Here is a 20,484-nt window from a genome sequence, read left to right as displayed (position 1 = left end):
TGACGTCCCACTCACTAGGCTGAACAAGGAGAAGGTTACTGTTAGCTGCCTGTCGGGTGCCAGGATCCGCCACATAACACAAGCACTCAGGTCACTCCAGAACAAGTACAAATATGACTCTATCATTGTCCTTGTTGGTGTGAATGACCTGAGCCATACCTCCCGGGACTACATGAAAAGAGACATGGAGGAGCTCTCTGATCACGTAGCCCAAGCCGGTATGACCTTGACCCTGAGTAGCATCCTGTACTCACCAAGAATGATACCACGGTATAGAGAAAAAATTATCAATTTCAACAATTGGCTAAGCTTCTGGTGTCATTCAAAGGGGATCCAGTGTCTGTCAGCCTGGGATGACATGCTCAACAAGCCACTCTGCTTCGCTAGAGATGGCTTGCACCTGTCACCCTTAGGCTTTCAAATACTGGCCAAGGCTCTTGCCACCCCCATAGTGCCTTTTTTAGGCAAGGCTCAAAAGACAAACCCACCACCGTAAATAGCACAAGTAAGAAAAAACTGAGGGTAATGCTACTCAATGCCAGAAGTCTAAACCTCAAAATGCATGCACTTGAGGCACTCCTCAGTATGGAGAAAATCAATATATGTGCAGTAACAAAAACCTGGTTTAAGGCTGCAGAGAGCACCCCAGCACTACCAGGTACAAGTCATACCATATATTTTGGCCACAAAATCCAGACTGAAATACAAAAGGCGGGGGAGTATCCATATTCATCAATGATACCCACACCTCCAGGTTAGTGGCACAGCACGATGCTTCAGAGATCATCCATGTGCAACTAACAATGGGCAAAACTGCTATTAAAATTATAGTTTGCTACAGATCACCCACCATGTCCTAGGACCCCCACTCCGCATTCCTGGAAACACTGGGAAACATAAAGACCCTACCAAACAACCTGGTATTGGGTGATTTCAATTACCCAAACATTAACTGGGAGAACTACTCAAGTAGAAACTCCCTTGCCCAACATTTCCTAGAATTTATAAACTCAAACGCCCTGGATCAACTGGTCAACACCCCCACCAGAGGTGACAACATAATTGGACTTGGTCATCATCAACATGGGCGACCGGTGTTCCACACTGGAAGTCAACCCCTCTTTGGTTAGATCTGACCATAAACTAATCACTCTGGATATCCACATTCCGCCACCACCCCCGGTCAAAGAAACCACTGTGAAAAACTTTTCAAAAGCAAACTTCACATTACTTAAGACCAAGGTGGGAAGTTTCAAAGCCCCCATGCTAAATGATAATGTTGTCCAAGCTGCAAAATCCTTTACTAATGCACTCTATGGGCACCTACAAGACTGCATGGATCGTGCTATCACAGACAAAACCAAGAATCACTCCTGCAAGAAAAGGAAACCAGTCTGGTGGAACCCTGCCATAAACAAGCTATACAATAGAAGGAGGAAACTATTACAGAAAAGAGTAAAATCCCAAGAAGGAAAGACATCCCTGATCAGTATCAGCAAGAAACTACGTTCCCTCATAAAATCATCCACGGCTAGCTTCGAAAGAAAAATTGCCATGGACTCCAAAGATAACCACAAGGCATTCTTTAGCTATGTCAAGAATCTAAGTGGCAATTCTCAGATCTGCTCGGAGTTAGTGAAGAATGGCACAAAATACACTGAACTGACCAATATAGCCAACATCCTGGCAGACAGGTTCAGTGCAAACTTCACCCCCCTCTCACCCCCAAAAGGGCCCATAACTATACCAGGAGAATGTAGTGCCCCTGTAATCACAGACACTCAGGTTAAAACAGCCCTCTCCAAAGCCAAACACACAGCATCAATGGGACCAGACAGTGTCCCAGGCTGCATCCTACGCTAGCTCAGAGATGAACTAACCCCTCACCTAAACACACTGTTTAAACTCAGCCTCTCCACAGGCTATGTGCCCACAGAGTGGTGCACAGCAACGGTTATTCCACTCCACAAAGGTGGAGCCACAATGGACCCCAGGAACTATCGCCCTATAAGCCTGACTAGCTTGGCCTGCAAAGCTACAGAGTGCATCATCATGGATTTCATTAACAGAGACATTGGAAACCTCCAAACACTGGACCCTACCCACTTCGGCTTTGTTAAGAGCAGATCATGCCTCCTAAACCAGGTGGATTTCTTTGAGACAGTTACCAATGCTATAGATGAGGTAAAGATGGTCCACGCAGCCTACCTAGACCTTGCAAAGGCCTTTGACACCATTCCCCACTCAGGTATTTTAGACAAGCTCACCAGCCTGAACATAAACCCCTACATCACAAGATGGGTTGCCAACTGGCTCACGGGCAGAACCCACATGGTAAGAGTTGCGGGAGCTAGGTCTGACTCTAAACCGGTTACAAGTGGCGTTCCCCAGGGCTCAGTCCTAGGACCCCTCCTGTTCGGCATATACTTCTCAGAGATACAGGCAAGCACAGGAGGACTATGGCTGACCAAATTTACAGATGAATGCAAACTAGGGGCTATAACTGACTCTCCGGCTGACACAGAGATCCTCCAAAAGCATTTCACTGAGACAGATACCTGGTGTCAAAACCATGGCCACAAACTAACTAACAAAAAGTGCATAGTCATTTTCTTTGGAAAAAAACAAAGTACCCACAAACTACCACATTGGTGGTGGCCCCCTAAATACAGAAGATGTAATAAGGGATCTGGGGACCCAAGTAGATAGTAACCTCTCCTTTGATAATCACATTGCCAAAGTGATTAGCAAATCCTTCTATGTGACCCACCTAATCACAAAAGGGTTGGCATCCAGATCGAAAGAGGTCATTGGGCCCCAACTATGCATCACTCATCAGACCCATCATAGAATACAATGCCCCAATTGGGATGTACCTTACAAGACACCTGCAACAACTGGAAAGATCACAAAAGTACCTCATCAAGAGGATCACTGGCCTCAAGCAGATGCCCTATGCAGCTCGACTGAAGAAACTCCAGCTGTACTCGGTTGCATACCGCCCACTCAGAGGTGATCTCTGCCTGACATGCAAGGCCATGTCCAACCCAGAATTGATGGACATGTTCCATCTAAAGAAAACCATATCCCCTCGAGCCACACGCTCCAGGGATCTAAACCACACCACAACAATAAATAGGATGGGTTCTTATTGGCCCAATGGACTATCCTGGTAAACCAACTGCAAATAAATAAATAAATAAATAACAAAATAAAAATGTGCTGGGGGGATAGATTCCTGTCCCAGAGACTTCCCATGCTCTGGAACAAGATTCCAATCTACATTAGGCAGAGCTCCTCGCTAACACTCTTCAAGAGAAACCTTGGCAAGTGTTTGGAAAACAGAAAGTTTACCCCAGGGATCACTTCAATGGCTCTATTGGACAGGGGCACAGGGAACTAATCTAAGGGGGGGGGTCAAAAGTCAACACATTCTGGCTAGGCTTATAAATGCCTTCAGGCAGATAGCCTAGTACCTACCTATGAACCTATGAACCTATATAATATAGGCAGTTATAACTTGTTTGTGTTGTTTCCTTACGTCGTGGGACCAGAGAATATGATAGGGAAGTGACGTCTCATCTGTCAATATAAACTTAAGAAGGCCCACCAAGGGGGAGGGTGGGTTATGGCTGTGATGATCCGCTGCTCTCAAAGATCTTGAACCTTGGAAGGTTCTGCATAGCTTCTTCTGTCCTCGTTGGGCTCTGTATCAACAGGCAGTATGGTGCAGGATTTGTACTGAAACACACATATAAATGAGAGCAGGCAAAGAGTGGCACTGCACTATGTACATGGCTGCATACATGGCTTCTGTTTCAAATCTCACTCTGTTCTTGGGCTCAATGCCAAGGCTGTATGGCGTAGTGAAATTGGGAACAGTAGTTCAGGTGTCAGAAGCACAGATGATGCGGACTTGTTTTCGCAGAAGCTGCAGTTGGCATAGATGAATGGCTTCTCACCTACAGAGACTTCACTTGTAAGGAGTTACTTAGAACTGCAAGGACTGAGCAATTAGGTCATTGCTTAAAAACAGTTACCTGTCCACAAGCAAATGCAAGAAAGAATATGAAAAAGTATAATGCACGAATGCTGCACTGAATTTCACTGTTTGTCTAAACCTCTGTCATTCACTTTGGCCAGAAAATACACGGGGATGAATTAAATCTTCACATGAGAACTCAGTAGCCATTTTACACAGCACCATTGAAAAAAAGACTAGAGAAAAATGCTGCTTTATGCACCTGTCCTGATTTAAAAAGTGCTAATAAAATCTAAACAAGAAAATGCTTACATGATTTTTATAGCTTCGTTCTGACGGAATTATCTGAGATTCTTTATATTAAGGGAGAAGATGGTAATGTTGTTCTCCCAAGTCCTGCGCAGAGGAGATCTGGTCTACCAGGAAGAGGAATTCTTTCATCTGAATCTCAGTACAGTGTATTTTTCAGCTTGGTATCTGTGGACAAGACAAGACAAGAGTAGCACTGATCATTGAAATCACCACACCCAGTGACTACAGTGTCTTGCGTACACAGAGACACAAAGTCATAAAATACCTGGATCTGCAGGCAGAAATGATACCCAGACAATTCCAATAGTAGTAGAAGCAACGGGTCTTATAAAAAAAGAATTTACAATCATATTTAGATATGTTACCAATCTATGTAACCACGTATGAATTGCAGAAGGAGTCATTATTGGGCACATTGTGGGTGCTACGGAGAACACTTTTGGCTGACATCAGAGATTGAAACAAAACTAATTTCATGAACTTTAATAATACTTTGACTTAGGAATGGGGTCCATTCCCGTCATGGTATTAGAAACCCATAAGACTTGGAGAAATTAAAAAAATTAGGACTTAACCCATATGTCACTAGATGAGTAGCCAACTGACAAAATGCAGACAGTCAAAGTTGGGAACTCCACCTCTACCTGTAGACCAGTTACCAGTGGTGTACCACGAGGATCTGTGCTAGGCCCCCTACTGTTTGGAATCTATTTCTCAGAAGTCCAGGTGAAAATAGATGGCCTGTGGCTTACCAAGTTTGCCAATGACTGCAAACTGGGTGCAATCACTGAGTCCCACAACAATGTTGACATACTACAAAAAAGGCTTACACATAGAAATGACTGGTGCCAAAGCCACAAACTTAAACTAAATGCAAAAAATGCCTAATCATCTCTTTTGGCAAAGAGGAAGTCCCTTCAAATTACAATATTAACGGTACCCCCTTAGCTCAAAGTATGTGGTGACAGATTTGGGAACACAAGTTGATAACAACCTTAACTTCAATCACCATGTGCTCACACTGGTAAGGAAGGCCTTCTATGTTGCACATCTCATATGTAAGGGCATCGCATCCAGAGCTAAGGGTGTTATAACTCCTCTGTACTCATCCCTCATCGGACCACTAATATAGTACAACACAACCTTCTATATGTACCTCACCAGACACCTGCAGCAGCTGGAGAGACCTCAGAGGCTTCTTGCCAAGAAAATTCAGAGCCTTTAGCACATGATCTAAATGGACAGAATGAAAACCCTGTCACAGTACTCAGTATCTTATATGCTTCTGAAAGGCGACTTGTGCCTGGCCTACAGAGCAGTCTTGGACCCTGGCCTAATCAAAATGCTGCACATCCACAAGTGAAATGGGACAAGATTCACTTGGTGTAGGAATCTTAACCTAGCCTGTGACATTAACAGGACATGCTGGAGAGACAGATATGTCTCCCAGAGATTACCACTCCTCTGGAACAAACTCCCAATTCACGTAAAACAGAGCTCCTCAATGACCCTATTTAAGTGTAACTTAGACAACTGGATGGGTGTCACCTATGTCCCTCTTGGATAAGGGCAGTCAGTGCTGATCATAGACTTGTGCTGCAAATTAGACCATACAACTTGTTCAATAAGGGGACCAGGGTATAAAGAGGCTAAGCTTATAAAGGCCCTAGGGTCAATATCCTAGTACCCTCCTATGAACCTATGAACCAATTAATAATAGGGGTGGGTCATAAATATAGGGAGTTATTATGGCGACTTTGGTTGGACGTTACTAAGTTCTCAGGCTGAATAGGACAGCTGTTGCCAGTGTAATGAAATTAAGGGCTGCTAAGTGCCGAGTGTAGGTTTTCTTGCATGGAAAATTCTTTATTAGTATCAATTGTAAGACAGAGTTGGTCTTTTGAAACACAGTTTGGTTAAGTTGTGTAATATAATGTGTTATGTTTTGGTATTGTCTTGGTATTTACATGGTTTTAAATAATGTTTTTAAAAGTTTTAAATGTTTTTAAATATTTTTGTGTTTAATCACATGACTGTGGTCAGCTGACTTCAGGGATTTTACGTAAGTGTTTGTCAAAGATCTTAGTTAGTTTCTGATGAAGTCCTAGTCAATGTTGGACAAAACCCCTTAAACTTCATATTAAAAATGAATTAGTATCTGGAGATGCGGTTCCAGTGTGTGTTTCATTGTGTGGTTCTATGCACACATCATTTGGGGTGCTTGGTTTCTGGTTATATATGTGTGTGTGTGTGTGTGTGTGTGTGTGTGTGTGTGTGTGTGTGTGTGTGTGTGTGTGTGTGTGTGTGTGTGTATGTGTGTGTGTATATATATATATATATATATATATATATGTGTGTGTGTGTGTGTGTGTGTGTAACATATACATACGTATATATAGATATATATTCTATGTTTACTATACATACGTATATATAGATATATATTCTATGTTTACTATACATACGTATATATAGATATATATATTCTATGTTTACTATACATACGTATATATAGATATATATTCTATGTTTACTATACATACGTATATATAGATATATATATTCTATGTTTACTATACATACGTATATATAGATATATATTCTATGTTTACTATACATACGTATATATAGATATATATTCTATGTTTACTATACATACGTATATATAGATATATATTCTATGTTTACTATACATATGTATATATAGATATATATTCTATGTTTACTGGGTTAGCCTCACCAGGCCTGCGGCTTGGGGCAACCCAAGGTAGGTTTTCATACTGACTAGGGGAATGTGGTGAAGGTACTGGGGAGCCTCTCTTGCCAAGCTCAGTTTTTGCCATAATAGGAGCTTTAATACCTTCCTGAGCTACTACCAGCTCAGGCAGATCAGTTTAATTTCACATCTGAGGGATGGTACATTCAGGAGTATGCAACCCCCCCCCACCCCCCCATGCTGCAATTCAATGCCAGTACTGGAAAATTAATCCTAGCACCTGACATGGGAATAATCTTCCAGTATTAAAGCTAAGACTGCTAACTGGGACCTTTTCATGCACGCACACACACACACACACACACACACACACACACATGGATGCAAACACCTTGTACATGCATTGTTAAGAGACCTTGATTTGAAACGGTGAATGTTTAGAAGATTTGAAAAAATGCCACCACCTTGCAAACCATCTCCAATAAAATCTACCAGTTCATTACTAACTCTCCCATTTATGAACATCACTGCCTTACTCTTGCTAAAGCTAAATGGATCCCAGTATGTTTGACAACCAGCCTCCTACTAGGATCACTAATTCCCAAAGCACTTTATCCTGAGACATCTTCCCGTCTCACTCACAAAATTTTCACCAAACCATCCACATATAATCTTAGGGGTATCTCTCAGTCTCAACTCTCTCTACTAACTCCAAAAACTAAACATCATTGCAGTGGCTATGTATTCTCCATCCTAGCACCTAAACTAAGGGACTCCGTTCTACTCTAAATTAGAGACATCCAAATGCACCCGGACTTCAGACAATAGCTCAGGGAACACCTCTTCACCAAAACAAAGTGCAGCTGCACTCACTCAGGTCACGTTAAATGAACTCTGCATCTCTCTCACACTCCTTTATCCCTGCTTCATCCTTTCTTATTTCAGCTTGTCATCCTGTTACCTACTGCCTCTTGTTTGTTCTACCTCTGTCGTCTCTTTGCATCTCTTATACTTCTCTCCTATCTACTCCTCTTCCCTCTGCATGCCTCTCTGTCCATTTGTCTGTCTTCACCTCATGGTATTCTTTCCTGTGGCTATTCTCACTCACCTGTTGTAATACCTTCATACCTCTCTATGTAACAATATGCTGCTATCCCTGTAGTATAAGCCATCTCAGGCATTATGGCCACATCTTCTCCATAAAGCTCTGTTAAGCATATTTCCATTTTTCCATCCATGTTTTGACTTTGTAACTGCTTTTTGAACTAAATGTTGTAGCATGTTTTGTATCTGTAAATATGTATATGTTTTAGCATATCCTTGAATATGTAAATATGTTTTGTTTATTTCTTATCTGATCCTATTAACATGGGTTGTGACTACAAATGGTCCATTGAGATCAGTGCACTACCCTGATAAACAAATATAAATAAATACATGTTTGTGATCTGAGTGTGTTAAGGTGTCTTAGTATTCAGGGAACTTGATGTGATACTGGGTCTGCCAAAATTCAGAAGCTTTTCTTTACTACCTATTTGTTATTGATATCCACTTACTTTGCACCTTTCAGATTTAAAGAGGAGATGTTTTCTTGTATATAGTCATTGAATATTTTGTTGTTTTACTCATTTTGTGTTGCTACTGTGCTCAGCCCATGGCTAGAGTGAGTCTGTGGACCATCTCATCTATCCAGTTAATGAATAAATAAATGCACACATCTATCCAGTTAATAAGTAAATACATACATCATAAATGGCACAAGCTGTTAGGGGATCACTGCCATAGTGGTAAGGTACGATATGACAGAGAGGAGCTCAGACACTGAGAGAAAGCTTTCATTGTTAGTCAGAGGTAGGACAGTGCTTAAGGAAAAGAGTTTTTAATGCAGAGGAACATGAGGCAATGTTGTACTGGTAAGATTTTAGTTTTACTGAACATTGTGAGGTGACGCTTGAGCTAAGAGACTTGAACTGTGTATTTCGCTGATTTATTTGACATACTTTATAACCAGTTGCAGCTGGGCAAAGATCTCCTTGTAATTTAGTTGACACCTGTATTGTAAGGTATTAAGTGTGACACTTTTGGATATGGTGGCTGAGCTTTAGGGGTTAAGTGATAAGTCCTGTTGCAGGTTCCTAGTGACTCTTTCTTTTGTTAGGTATTTTGTAAATGTGACCACCAAAAATTAACTGATGGACAAGACAGAAGACTAGGTATTTTAAGTGACTAATATTCAGAAGGCGTGTTCCTAGTTGTGATGACACTGCCCAGTTCCTACAAATGTCACATGCAATAATTTTGTTTTGCCAAACTGCATTGCTTCAGTTTCTTAATCAGCAGCAGGATATCACATGGATGGCACACAGAAGGTTTCGTGACATCACCACATTGGTTCCACGTGAGTAGGTTTGCATCATCTGCACTTTGGTATCACATAAAACTTTTTATACCATTTGTTCCTGAATGTCACATGCATGGTTTTTTAACATCAGCATCTGAGTGTCATATAGATGTTTTTTAGTAACCTGGATGGCATGACAATTGCTTTTTATTTTTACATTACCACCTGGGTATTGTGTGAATATTTTAAAACATTAGCAGTCATGTGTCACATGATGGTTTTATAACGTCAGTATCTGAGTACTGCAATGATGGCTTTGTGACATCAGCTTCAGGGAGTTACATGTGTAGTTTTATAATATCTACACTGGGGTACTACATGGGTATTTTGACAACATTGTCACCCAGGTATTGTGGACATGTTATAACATCAGCAATCATGCATCACGTAATTGTTCTATAACATCAGCATCTGGGTATCAAAGTGATGGCTTTGTGACATCAGCTTCTGAGTGTTACATGCATGGGTTTATAATATCTGCACCAAGATGATGCATGGATGTTTTTATAACAGGTGTACTTCGAAACGTTGAAGTACACACATGTCAAATGGCTAACAATCCTGAAAGATTGAAAGTCAAAACAATGCAATAACAGAACACTTTTGTTTTTGCAGGGGGGGGCAAGCTCCCTTGTACCCCCATATCCCCACACCGCTCATTAATTATATATATCAGGTCCAAGATCACTGTACAGTGGGGGAAGGGCAAATTCTCCAATCCCCACTGTGTACAGTCTTGCACCGTTGTAACATCAGCAGAAGTGATCAAATGACTTTTGATCACTTTTGCCAGTGTTAAACATATTAAACATTATGAACATTCAATTATATGGAAGGCTCTCTTTTATTACATTATTACTTGGGTGTCATGTGGGTATTTTATAACATTAGCAATCATGTGTCACATGATGCTTCTGTAACTTCCGATTCTGGGTATCACAGTGACGGCTTTCTGACATCAGCTTCTGGGTGTTATGTGCATGGTTTTATAACATCTGCACCGGGGTTCTACACAGGTGTTTTTATAACATTATCACCTGGGTGTTATATGCATGGTTTTATAACATCTGCACCAGGGTTCTACATTGGTATTTTTATAACATCAGCACCTGGGTGTTATATGCATGGTTTTATAGCATCTGCGCCAGGGTTCTACATAGGTGTTTTAATAACATTAGCACCTGGGTGTTACATGCATGGTTTTATAACATCTGCACCAGGGTTCTACATGGGTGTTTTTATAACATTAGCACCTGGGTGTTACATGCATGGTTTTATAACATCTGCACCAGGGTTCTACATGGGTGTTTTTATAACATTAGCACCTGGGTGTTACTATAACATTAGCACCTGGGTGTTACATGCATGGTTTTATAACATCGGCACCAGGGTTCTACATGGGTGTTTTTATAACATTAGCAGCTGGGTGTTATATGCATGGTTTCATAACATCTGCACCAGGGTTCTACATGGGTGTTTTTATAACATTAACACCTGGGTATTATATGCATGGTTTTATAACATCTGCACCAGGGTTCTACACGGGTGTTTTATAACATTAGCACCTAAGTGTTACATGCATGGTTTATATAACATCTGCACCAGGGTTCTACATGGGAGTTTTTATAACATTAGCACCTGGGTGTTACATGCATGGATTTATAACATCTGCACCAAGGTTCTACATGGGTGTTTTTTATAACATTAGCACTTGGGTGTTATATGCATGGTTTTATAACATCTGCACCAGGGTTCTACATGGGTGTTTTTATAACATTAGCACCTGGGTGTTACATGCATAGTTTTATAACATCTGCACCAGGGTTCTACATGGGTGTTTTTATAACATTAGCACCTGGGTATTATATGCATGGTTTTATAACATCTGCACCAGGGTTCTACACGGGTGTTTTATAACATTAGCACCTGGGTGTTACATGCATGGTTTATATAACATCTGCACCAGGGTTCTACACGGGAGTTTTTATAACATTAGCACCTGGGTGTTACATGCATGGATTTATAACATCTGCACCAAGGTTCTACATGGGTGTTTTTTATAACATTAGCACTTGGGTGTTATATGTATGGTTTTATAACATCTGCACCAGGGTTCTACATGGGTGTTTTTATAACATTAGCACCTGGGTGTTACATGCATGGTTTTATAACATCTGCACCTGGGTTCTACATGGGTGTTTTTATAACATTAGCACCTGGGTATTATATGCATGGTTTTATAACATCTGCACCAGGGTTCTACACGGGTGTTTTATAACATTAGCACCTGGGTGTTACATGCATGGTTTATATAACATCTGCACCAGGGTTCTACATGGGAATTTTTATAACATTAGCACTTGGGTGTTACATGCATGGTTTTATAACATCTGCACCAAGGTTCTACATGGGTGTTTTTTATAACATTAGCACCTGGGTGTTATATGCATGGTTTTATGACATCTGCACCACGGTTCTACATGGGTGTTTTTATAACATTAGCACCTGGGTGTTACTATAACATTAGCACCTGGGTGTTACATGCATGGATTTATAACATCTGCACCAAGGTTCTACATGGGTGTTTTTATAACATTAGCACCTGGGTGTTACATGCATGGTTTCATAACATCTGCACCACGGTTCTACATGGGTGTTTTTATAACATTAGCACCTGGGTGTTATATGGATGGTCTGGGTCTGTAAGATCAGCAATAATCTGTGCAAGTATATATGTCTAACTTTTGATCCAGTATAGATACCTGGTTATCAAATGTATAACTTAAATAAAGAAGTAATCGCATGATTTGCTGTTTATTTTGTGAAAGCATGTTTTGGTGAAAGCTTTTTTATTTTATTTTTTCCGGGAAGAAGGAACACTGGTTAAGCAGACCATTTCAAGAAACTTTTTAACCATGACTCTGCCTTAGTTGCATTAAATATGGTAGTGATGCTGTACCCACAAAAACTTCTAACAGCACCATTGTACACCTTTTGTTGTTTCAGGCCTTGATATGATTGCTGCAATGACACCCCCAAGGGTAATAAAGACTCATCTCCCATTCCAACTTGTTCCCCAGTCTTTCTGGGAGCAGGACTGTAAGGTAAGTCTCTTTTTCAGACCGTGTGCTTTACCTCCTCACTTTTCTAAAGCTGTTGCAAAAGCAGAACTAGAAGATGGTTCTGGAAGTCTAGACATCAATACAAACAGAACATGTTCTGCTCAGATGTACACTTCCGGCTTACAGTTCTACAGTTAGTGTGATGTACAACCTACTCAGATGTACACTTTCATCTTATAGTTTTACAGTTACTGTGATGTAGAATAGCACATACTTTCATTTAGAGCTAACTGTGTAGTCATCTGTTTAACTGTAAAATATTTGTATGTTAATAATGCCTTTGTCTGACTGTTGTGAACATGACAATTATAAACATGTTTTGTTGGTTTTGTGTGTTTATACAGAGATGTTGCTGGATGACCTATCCCTCAGAGATACTGAGTGTCAGATAAACAGATGCCATAAGAAGTGCATCGACTGTATGTCATATGCCAGGTCTCCCACACACTAGTACTGACTGAATCATGCCTGGTCTCATATTGTCTGTTTAGTCAGTCCAAGGTCTGCCTGGGGAAACCAGCTGAGTAAACAATGAATGGTATAAACCTTAGTGTGTTTTAAAAGCCTTTGAATTTCCATTCATTGCCAGATATTTGTCTTGCCATGATTTCTGACATGCAGCATGTCTTCTATGTACTGATTCACATCTACATACCTTTGACACAATGTTATCAGCTGCTCACGCCACTATCTTTTGGAGGACATTTTCTGTTACAGAACAGAAAGAATGCAGCTTGTTCTGGGGTGGCTCCAACCTTTTAGGGTACTCTGGAGTTCCTAGGGACATTATATAATGTTACTGGCAGTTAATACTTTATTACTACTTCAAAATATCAGATTGAGATTGTTGAATCATGTGGCCGTGGCTGGAAAAATGCCATTACAGATACACACACACACACACACACACACACACACATACACACACACACACACACACACACATACACACACACACACACACACACACACACACACACACACACACACACACACACACACGAGAATAAGGGACAACAAAAGGGTGGCAGAGGACAGGATGGGACTGAGAAGAAAGAGGAAAGGCAAGTGATTATAGGTCATGAGCAAGTGCAGTTACATGAATACTTACAATAATGGGCAGGTGCAGTACATGTGTACTTAAAATGATGGGCAGGTGCAGTTACATGAGTAGTAACAATGATAGGCAGGTGCAGTCACATAAGCACTTACAATGATGGGTAGGTGCAGTTACATGAGAACTTAAAATGATGGTCAGGTGCAGTTACATGAGTACTTACAATGATGGGCAGGTGCAGTTGCATGAGTATTTGCAATGATGGGCAGGTGCCATTGCATGAGTACTTACAATAATGGGCAGGTGCAGTTGCATGAGTACTTACAATTATGGGTAGGTGCAGTTACACGAGTACTTACAATGATGGGTAGGTGTTGCTGACATGAGAACTTAAAATGATGGTCAGGTGCAGTTACATGAGTATTTGCAATGATGGGCAGGTGCCATTGCATGAGTACTTACAATAATGGGCAGGTGCAGTTACATGAGTACTTACAATGATGGGTAGGTGCAGTTACACGAGTACTTACAATGATCGGTAGGTGCAGTTGCATGAGTACTTACAATTATGGGTAGGTGCAGTTACACGAGTACTTACAATGATGGGCAGGTGCAGTTTCATGAGTAGTAACAATGATGGTCAGGTGCAGTTATATGAGTACTTATGATGATGGGCAGGTGCTGTTACACAAGTACTTACAATGACAGGCAGGTGCAGTTGCATGAGTAGTTAATATGATGGGCAGTTTCAGTTATATGAGTACTTACAATGATGGGCAGGTGCAGTTTCATGAGTAGTAACAATGATGGTCAGGTGCAGTTATATGAGTACTTATGATGATGGGCAGGTGCTGTTACACAAGTACTTACAATGATGGGCAGGTGCAGTTGCATGAGTAGTTAATATGATGGGCAGTTTCAGTTATATGAGTACTTACAATGATGGGCAGGTGCTGTTACACAAGTACTTACAATGATGGGCAGGTGCAGTTGCATGAGTACTTACAAGGAAGTAGCCGGAAGAGTTAGAAGAGGGAATAAAGATAGCCAGGAAGCACAGACTGTGATGGAAAATGAACCTTTGAAGGAGGAGCTCTTTAGCAAAAAGTTCTCATGATATGGAGGTGAGAATAGGCAGGGGTGACAGAACCTGAGGAGGCCATGGGGGTGGGAGTATCATCACACACATAGCAGGGAGGAAGCAAAAGGGAAAATAGAGGAGATTTGTCCAGTATGGAGACTGAAGGAAATCTCGAAGGAGTAGGCAGCTAAGAAGTGGAAGGGTGGCAAATGAAGTCATGGAGTAGGTAAGAGCAGTAGCTTATAGAGTCAAGGGGCAGGTAGGTGTAACATAGATGAACAGGGGACTGGTAGTCAAAGCTGTGAAACAGTAACACTGTATTTTTGGAAGGAATTTACATAACTAGAAACATCATTTGGAGGAATGAGAGGAGTTTAGTGAAGGTGAAGATGGTCTGAGGCTCAAGTCATGCTAGAGTAGGTCTGATAGTCTAACATCACTGCCAACTTCTTCTGTGCATTAACTTGCTGCCAGTCAGGGAAAAAGCAATATATTCCCGCTTATCTAAAAATGTATAAACTTCTACACATGGGCCACTGTCCCCCTGTTAAAACATGATTACAAGCCAAACAGCCAAAGTACATACTTAGAAACACCCAATAAGAGGCCCTAATTCTCATAAAACAGTGTTTCAAAACTAGCACAAGTGAAAGAACCTTTTGTAAGCTAGATCCAGCAGTTTGGAATCAGCTGCTAGTAGACATTGAACAAGACAACACATTGGACTTATTGAAAAATACATTTTCAGAACACCTTTTCAACAACACCTAATGGTGTAATCTTGAGATGAGGGCTAACGTTGTACCTTATATAAAGGACTTAGGACAACTTGTCCAACCACATTATATACTATTCGCTATCAACTTTTAGGCTAGCAGCTCAGACTACTCCCACTTCACATATGTACCCCGCTTGCAGACAGACTTCACAAAAATCCACCCCATACAACCTGCAACACCACTCACAAGCCGCAACAATTCTCATTACTCCCAGAACCAAACTCCACAGCACTGCACAGGCTCTGTCACAATAGCTCTCATTACTCCTAGAACCAAACTCCACAGCACTGCACATGCTCTGTCACACCAACTCTTGTTACCCCAGAACCAAACTCCACAGCAGGGCACATGCTTTCTCCCCTCAGAGACCTACTCTTTGGCAAGCTCTTCTCCTTGACAGTAAGGAAATCAACACATATTCCAAATTCAGAGTGAAGCTTAAAAAGCACTTCTTCATCCAAGCCAAATGCTGCTGCATCCACACGGGACATCTCACCTACCCTAGCTCCTTTCTGAGTCTCTTCTACTCTGTCAAGGTTCACTGAAGATTGACCTCCTCTAGAAATTAATGTATGTCTTGTACATTGCACACTGCGTGATTGTACATTGCACTGTCATTGTTCACTGGAATTTATATATATATATATATATATATATATATATATATATATATATATATATATATATATAAACTATATATACACACACACACACACACACACACACACACACACACACACACACACACACACACAATGTTTTCTATATAATTATTACTTTTCTGTATTTTTGTTTGTGAAATGTTTTGTATTTTACCTAAGTTGAAACTGAAATTGGTCTGAACCGATTAATGCACTAGCCTTATAAACAAATATAAATAAAGAAAATAAATAAATAATAATTAAATGTTTGTAGTGTAAATAAGTACCTAAATGTTTGCACACATAGTTTAATTTATGTTACATGCTTGATCTTTGTACACTAGCGATATTTGTAACGTACCACTGTGTGCAGGTTGTGGCTGAAAAGGGTCTGCCAACCAGATCATTTACTTGGTACATAAATAAATAAATAAATAAATAAATAGCTAGTGATACGCTCAGTTGCAAAAGGAGAATGACACCCAGATATAGCGGAGCATGTGAGAATGCAGTGTAAATGATGGAGAGGACAGGATGAATGAGGTGATAGTTTGCTGACGTTTGGGGGGACAGTTGTATTGTTGGAGGTGCCAGTAATACTAAAGGAGCAGTATTTCGGGAAGGAAAAGCATCATGCAGTCTGGCCATCAATGATCTTGCTTGATAGGTCCCATGGCTGAGATTATCTTTCCATCAAGAGGCACTTGGCATATTTTTCTGGAAAATTCCAAGACGTTAGAATACACACATCTCCATGATGATACACACCATAATATTGTTTCTCAGTATAATTAAGTGTGTCAGTCCTGTACACCATTGCCTGTCCTTAATCGTTCGTTTTCCTACTCCCGCTCATCCTGTACTTTGTCGCTCTTCTCTTGTTCTCTTCATATCGTTTTTTATGCTTGGACAATTTAGAGGTCAGTTTTTCCTACCTCCAGTGAAACATTCCTGCATTTGTATGTATTTTGTTTCTTTGGTGAAAAGTACTAATTTCAGAAGAATGATACAAAAAGGCTCCTCAAAGAACTGATGGAATGGTATTTTTTTTGATACTTGGCTGGTGATCAGGCTTTACCTGCGACTCTTCATGGAGGATTGTGTTCTTAAAATGACATGGATGGTGCAGTGGGGATAAAATGGGGATTCAAGTCAAGCTGAAGGGTAGCAAAAACGGAGAAGCAAGCTGGGGGGTGTGTGTGTGGTAGAAGGAAAAGCAGACAGAAGCAGGATGGGAAAATTAGACGAACTAGCACCAGAAACTAGGCAAACGCAGCGTGAGGGAGCACAGAAGAGGAAGAAGAAGATAAACAAACAGACGTGGACAGATGGACAGAACACCAGTAAGACTGAGGAGGTGGACGTATGCAAGGCTGCAGGAGGACTTAGCAAGCCTTGGAAAATAGGAGATGGTAAACATGGGGGAGCATTGGACTGGGGTAGACAAGGAATGCAAAAAGGAAAATAAATGGCATACGTATCAGTCCAAACAGGGGAAATAAAGGGACTACGTATCAGTCTGAACAGGGAAAATAAAGGGAGTACATAGTCTGAACTTGGAAAATAAAGGGAGTACGTATCAGTCTGAACAGGGAAAATAAAGGGAGTACGTACTAGTCCGAACAGGAAAAATAAAGGGAATACGTATCAGTCCAAACAGGGGAAATAAAGGGAATACGTATCAGTCCGAACAGGGAAAATAAAGGGAATATGTATCAGTCTGAACAGGAAAAATAAAGGGAATACGTATCAGTCTGAACAGGAAAAATAAAGGGAATATGAATCAGTCTGAACAGGGAAAATAAAGGGAGTAAGTATCAGTCTGGACAGGGAAAATAAAGGGAGTACATATCAGTCTGAACAGGGAAAATAAAGGGAATACGTATCAGTCTGGACAGGGAAAATAAAGGGAATATGTATCAGTCTGAAAAGGGAAAATAAAGGGAATACGTATCAGTCTGAACAGGGAAAATAAAGGGAATACGTATCAGTCTGGACAGGGAAAATAAAGGGAATACGTATCAGTCTGGACAGGGAAAATAAAGGGAATACGTATCAGTCTGAACAGGAAAATAAAGGGAATACGTATCAGTCTGAACAGGGAAAATAAAGGGAATACGTATCAGTCTGAACAGGGAAAATAAAGGGAATACGTATCAGTCTGAACTGGGAAAATAAAGGGAATATGTATCAGTCTGAAAAGGGAAAATAAAGAGAATATGTATCAGTCTGAACAGGGAAAATAAAGGGAATACGTATCAGTCTGAACTGGGAAAATAAAAGGAATATGAATCAGTCTGAACAGGGAAAATAAAGGGAGTAAGTATCAGTCTAGACAGGGAAAATAAAGGAAGAACATATCAGTCTGAACAGGGAAAATAAAGGGAATACGTATCAGTCTGGACAGGGAAAATAAAGGGAATATGTATCAGTCTGAAAAGGGAAAATAAAGGGAATACGTATCAGTCTGAACAGGGAAAATAAAAGGAATACGTATCAGTCTGGACAGGGAAAATAAAGGGAATACGTATCAGTCTGGACAGGGAAAATAAAGGGAATACGTATGTCTGAACTGGGAAAATAAAGGGAATATGAATCAGTCTGAACAGGGAAAATAAAGGGAGTAAGTATCAGTCTGGACAGGGAAAATAAAGGGAGTACGTATCAGTCTGAACAGGGAAAATAAAGGGAATACGTATCAGTCTGGACAGGGAAAATAAAGGGAATATGTATCAGTCTGAAAAGGGAAAATAAAGGGAATACGTATCAGTCTGAACAAGGAAAATAAAGGGAATATGTATCAGTCTGGACAAGGAAAATAAAGGGAATACATATCAGTTTGGACAGGGAAAATAAAGGGAATACGTATCAGTATGGACAGTGAAAATAAAGGGAATATGTATCAGTATGAACAGGGAAAATAAAGGGAATATGTATCAGTCTGGACAGGGAAAATAAAGGGAATATGTATCAGTCTGAAAAGGGAAAATAAAGGGAATACGTATCAGTCTGAACAGGGAAAATAAAGGGAATACGTATCAGTCTGGACAGGGAAAATAAAGGGAATACGTATCAGTCTGAACAGGAAAAATAAAGGGAATACGTATCAGTCTGAACAGGGAAAATAAAGGGAATACGTATCAGTCTGAACAGGGAAAATAAAGGGAATATGAATCAGTCTGAACAGGGAAAATAAAGGGAGTAAGTATCAGTCTGGACAGGGAAAATAAAGGGAGTACGTATCAGTCTGGACAGAGAAAATAAAGGGACTACGTTTCAGTCTGAATAGGGAAAATAAAGGGAGTACGTATCAGTCCGAACATGGAAAATAAAGGGAGTACGTATCAGTCTGAACAGGGAAAATAAAGGGAATACGTATCAGTCCGAACAGGGAAAATAAAGGGAGTACGTATCAGTGTGAACAGGGAAAATAAAGGGAGTACGTATCAGTCTGAACAGGGAAAATAAAGGGAATACGTATCAGTCTGGACAGGGAAAATAAAGGGAATATGTATCAGTCTAAAAAGGGAAAATAAAGGGAATACGTATCAGTCTGAACAGGGAAAATAAAGGGAATACGTATCAGTCTGAACTGGGAAAATAAAAGGAATATGAATCAGTCTGAACAGGGAAAATAAAGGGAGTAAGTATCAGTCTAGACAGGGAAAATAAAGGGAGTACATATCAGTCTGAACAGGGAAAATAAAGGGAATACGTATCAGTCTGGACAGGGAAAATAAAGGGAATATGTATCAGTCTGAAAAGGGAAAATAAAGGGAATACGTATCAGTCTGAACAGGGAAAATAAAGGGAATACGTATCAGTCTGGACAGGGAAAATAAAGGGAATACGTATCAGTCTGGACAGGGAAAATAAAGGGAATACATATCAGTCTGAACTGGGAAAATAAAGGGAATATGAATCAGTCTGAACAGGGAAAATAAAGGGAGTAAGTATCAGTCTGGACAGGGAAAATAAAGGGAGTACGTATCAGTCTGAACAGGGAAAATAAAGGGAATACGTATCAGTCTGGACAGGGAAAATAAAGGGAATATGTATCAGTCTGAACAGGGAAAATAAAGGGAATACGTATCAGTCTGAACAGGGAAAATAAAGGGAGTACGTATCAGTCTGGACAGGGAAAATAAAGGGAGTACATATCAGTCTGAACAGGGAAAATAAAGGGAGTACGTATCAGTCTGGACAGGGAAAATAAAGGGAATACGTATCAGTCTGAACAGGGAAAATAAAGGGAATATGTATCAGTCTGAACAGGGAAAATAAAGGGAATACGTATCAGTCTGAACAGGGAAAATGAAGGGAATACGTATCAGTATGAACACAGAAAATAAAGGGAATACGTATCAGTCCGAACAGGGAAAATAAAGGGAGT

General features: G+C 40.5%; 1 protein-coding gene across 1 annotated transcript in view; it reads left to right on the top strand.

Moving 5' to 3' along the window:
* The window catches only part of LOC122814091 (sulfotransferase 1C1-like), a 464,542-nt gene that overhangs the window by 236,276 nt on the left and 207,782 nt on the right, over nucleotides 1-20,484 (top strand). Inside the window, exon 4 of the mRNA XM_044086701.1 lies at nucleotides 12,418-12,515. Within this exon, the coding sequence (XP_043942636.1) occupies nucleotides 12,418-12,515 (98 nt within the window). The remainder of the gene's footprint in view (nucleotides 1-12,417; nucleotides 12,516-20,484) is intronic.

This window comes from Protopterus annectens, chromosome 10.part0 (assembly GCF_019279795.1).
Source record: "Protopterus annectens isolate FY-2018-M chromosome 10.part0, PAN1.0, whole genome shotgun sequence".
NCBI classification, from domain to species: Eukaryota; Metazoa; Chordata; order Ceratodontiformes; family Protopteridae; genus Protopterus; species Protopterus annectens.
This window is presented reverse-complemented; position numbering and strand designations above follow the sequence as displayed.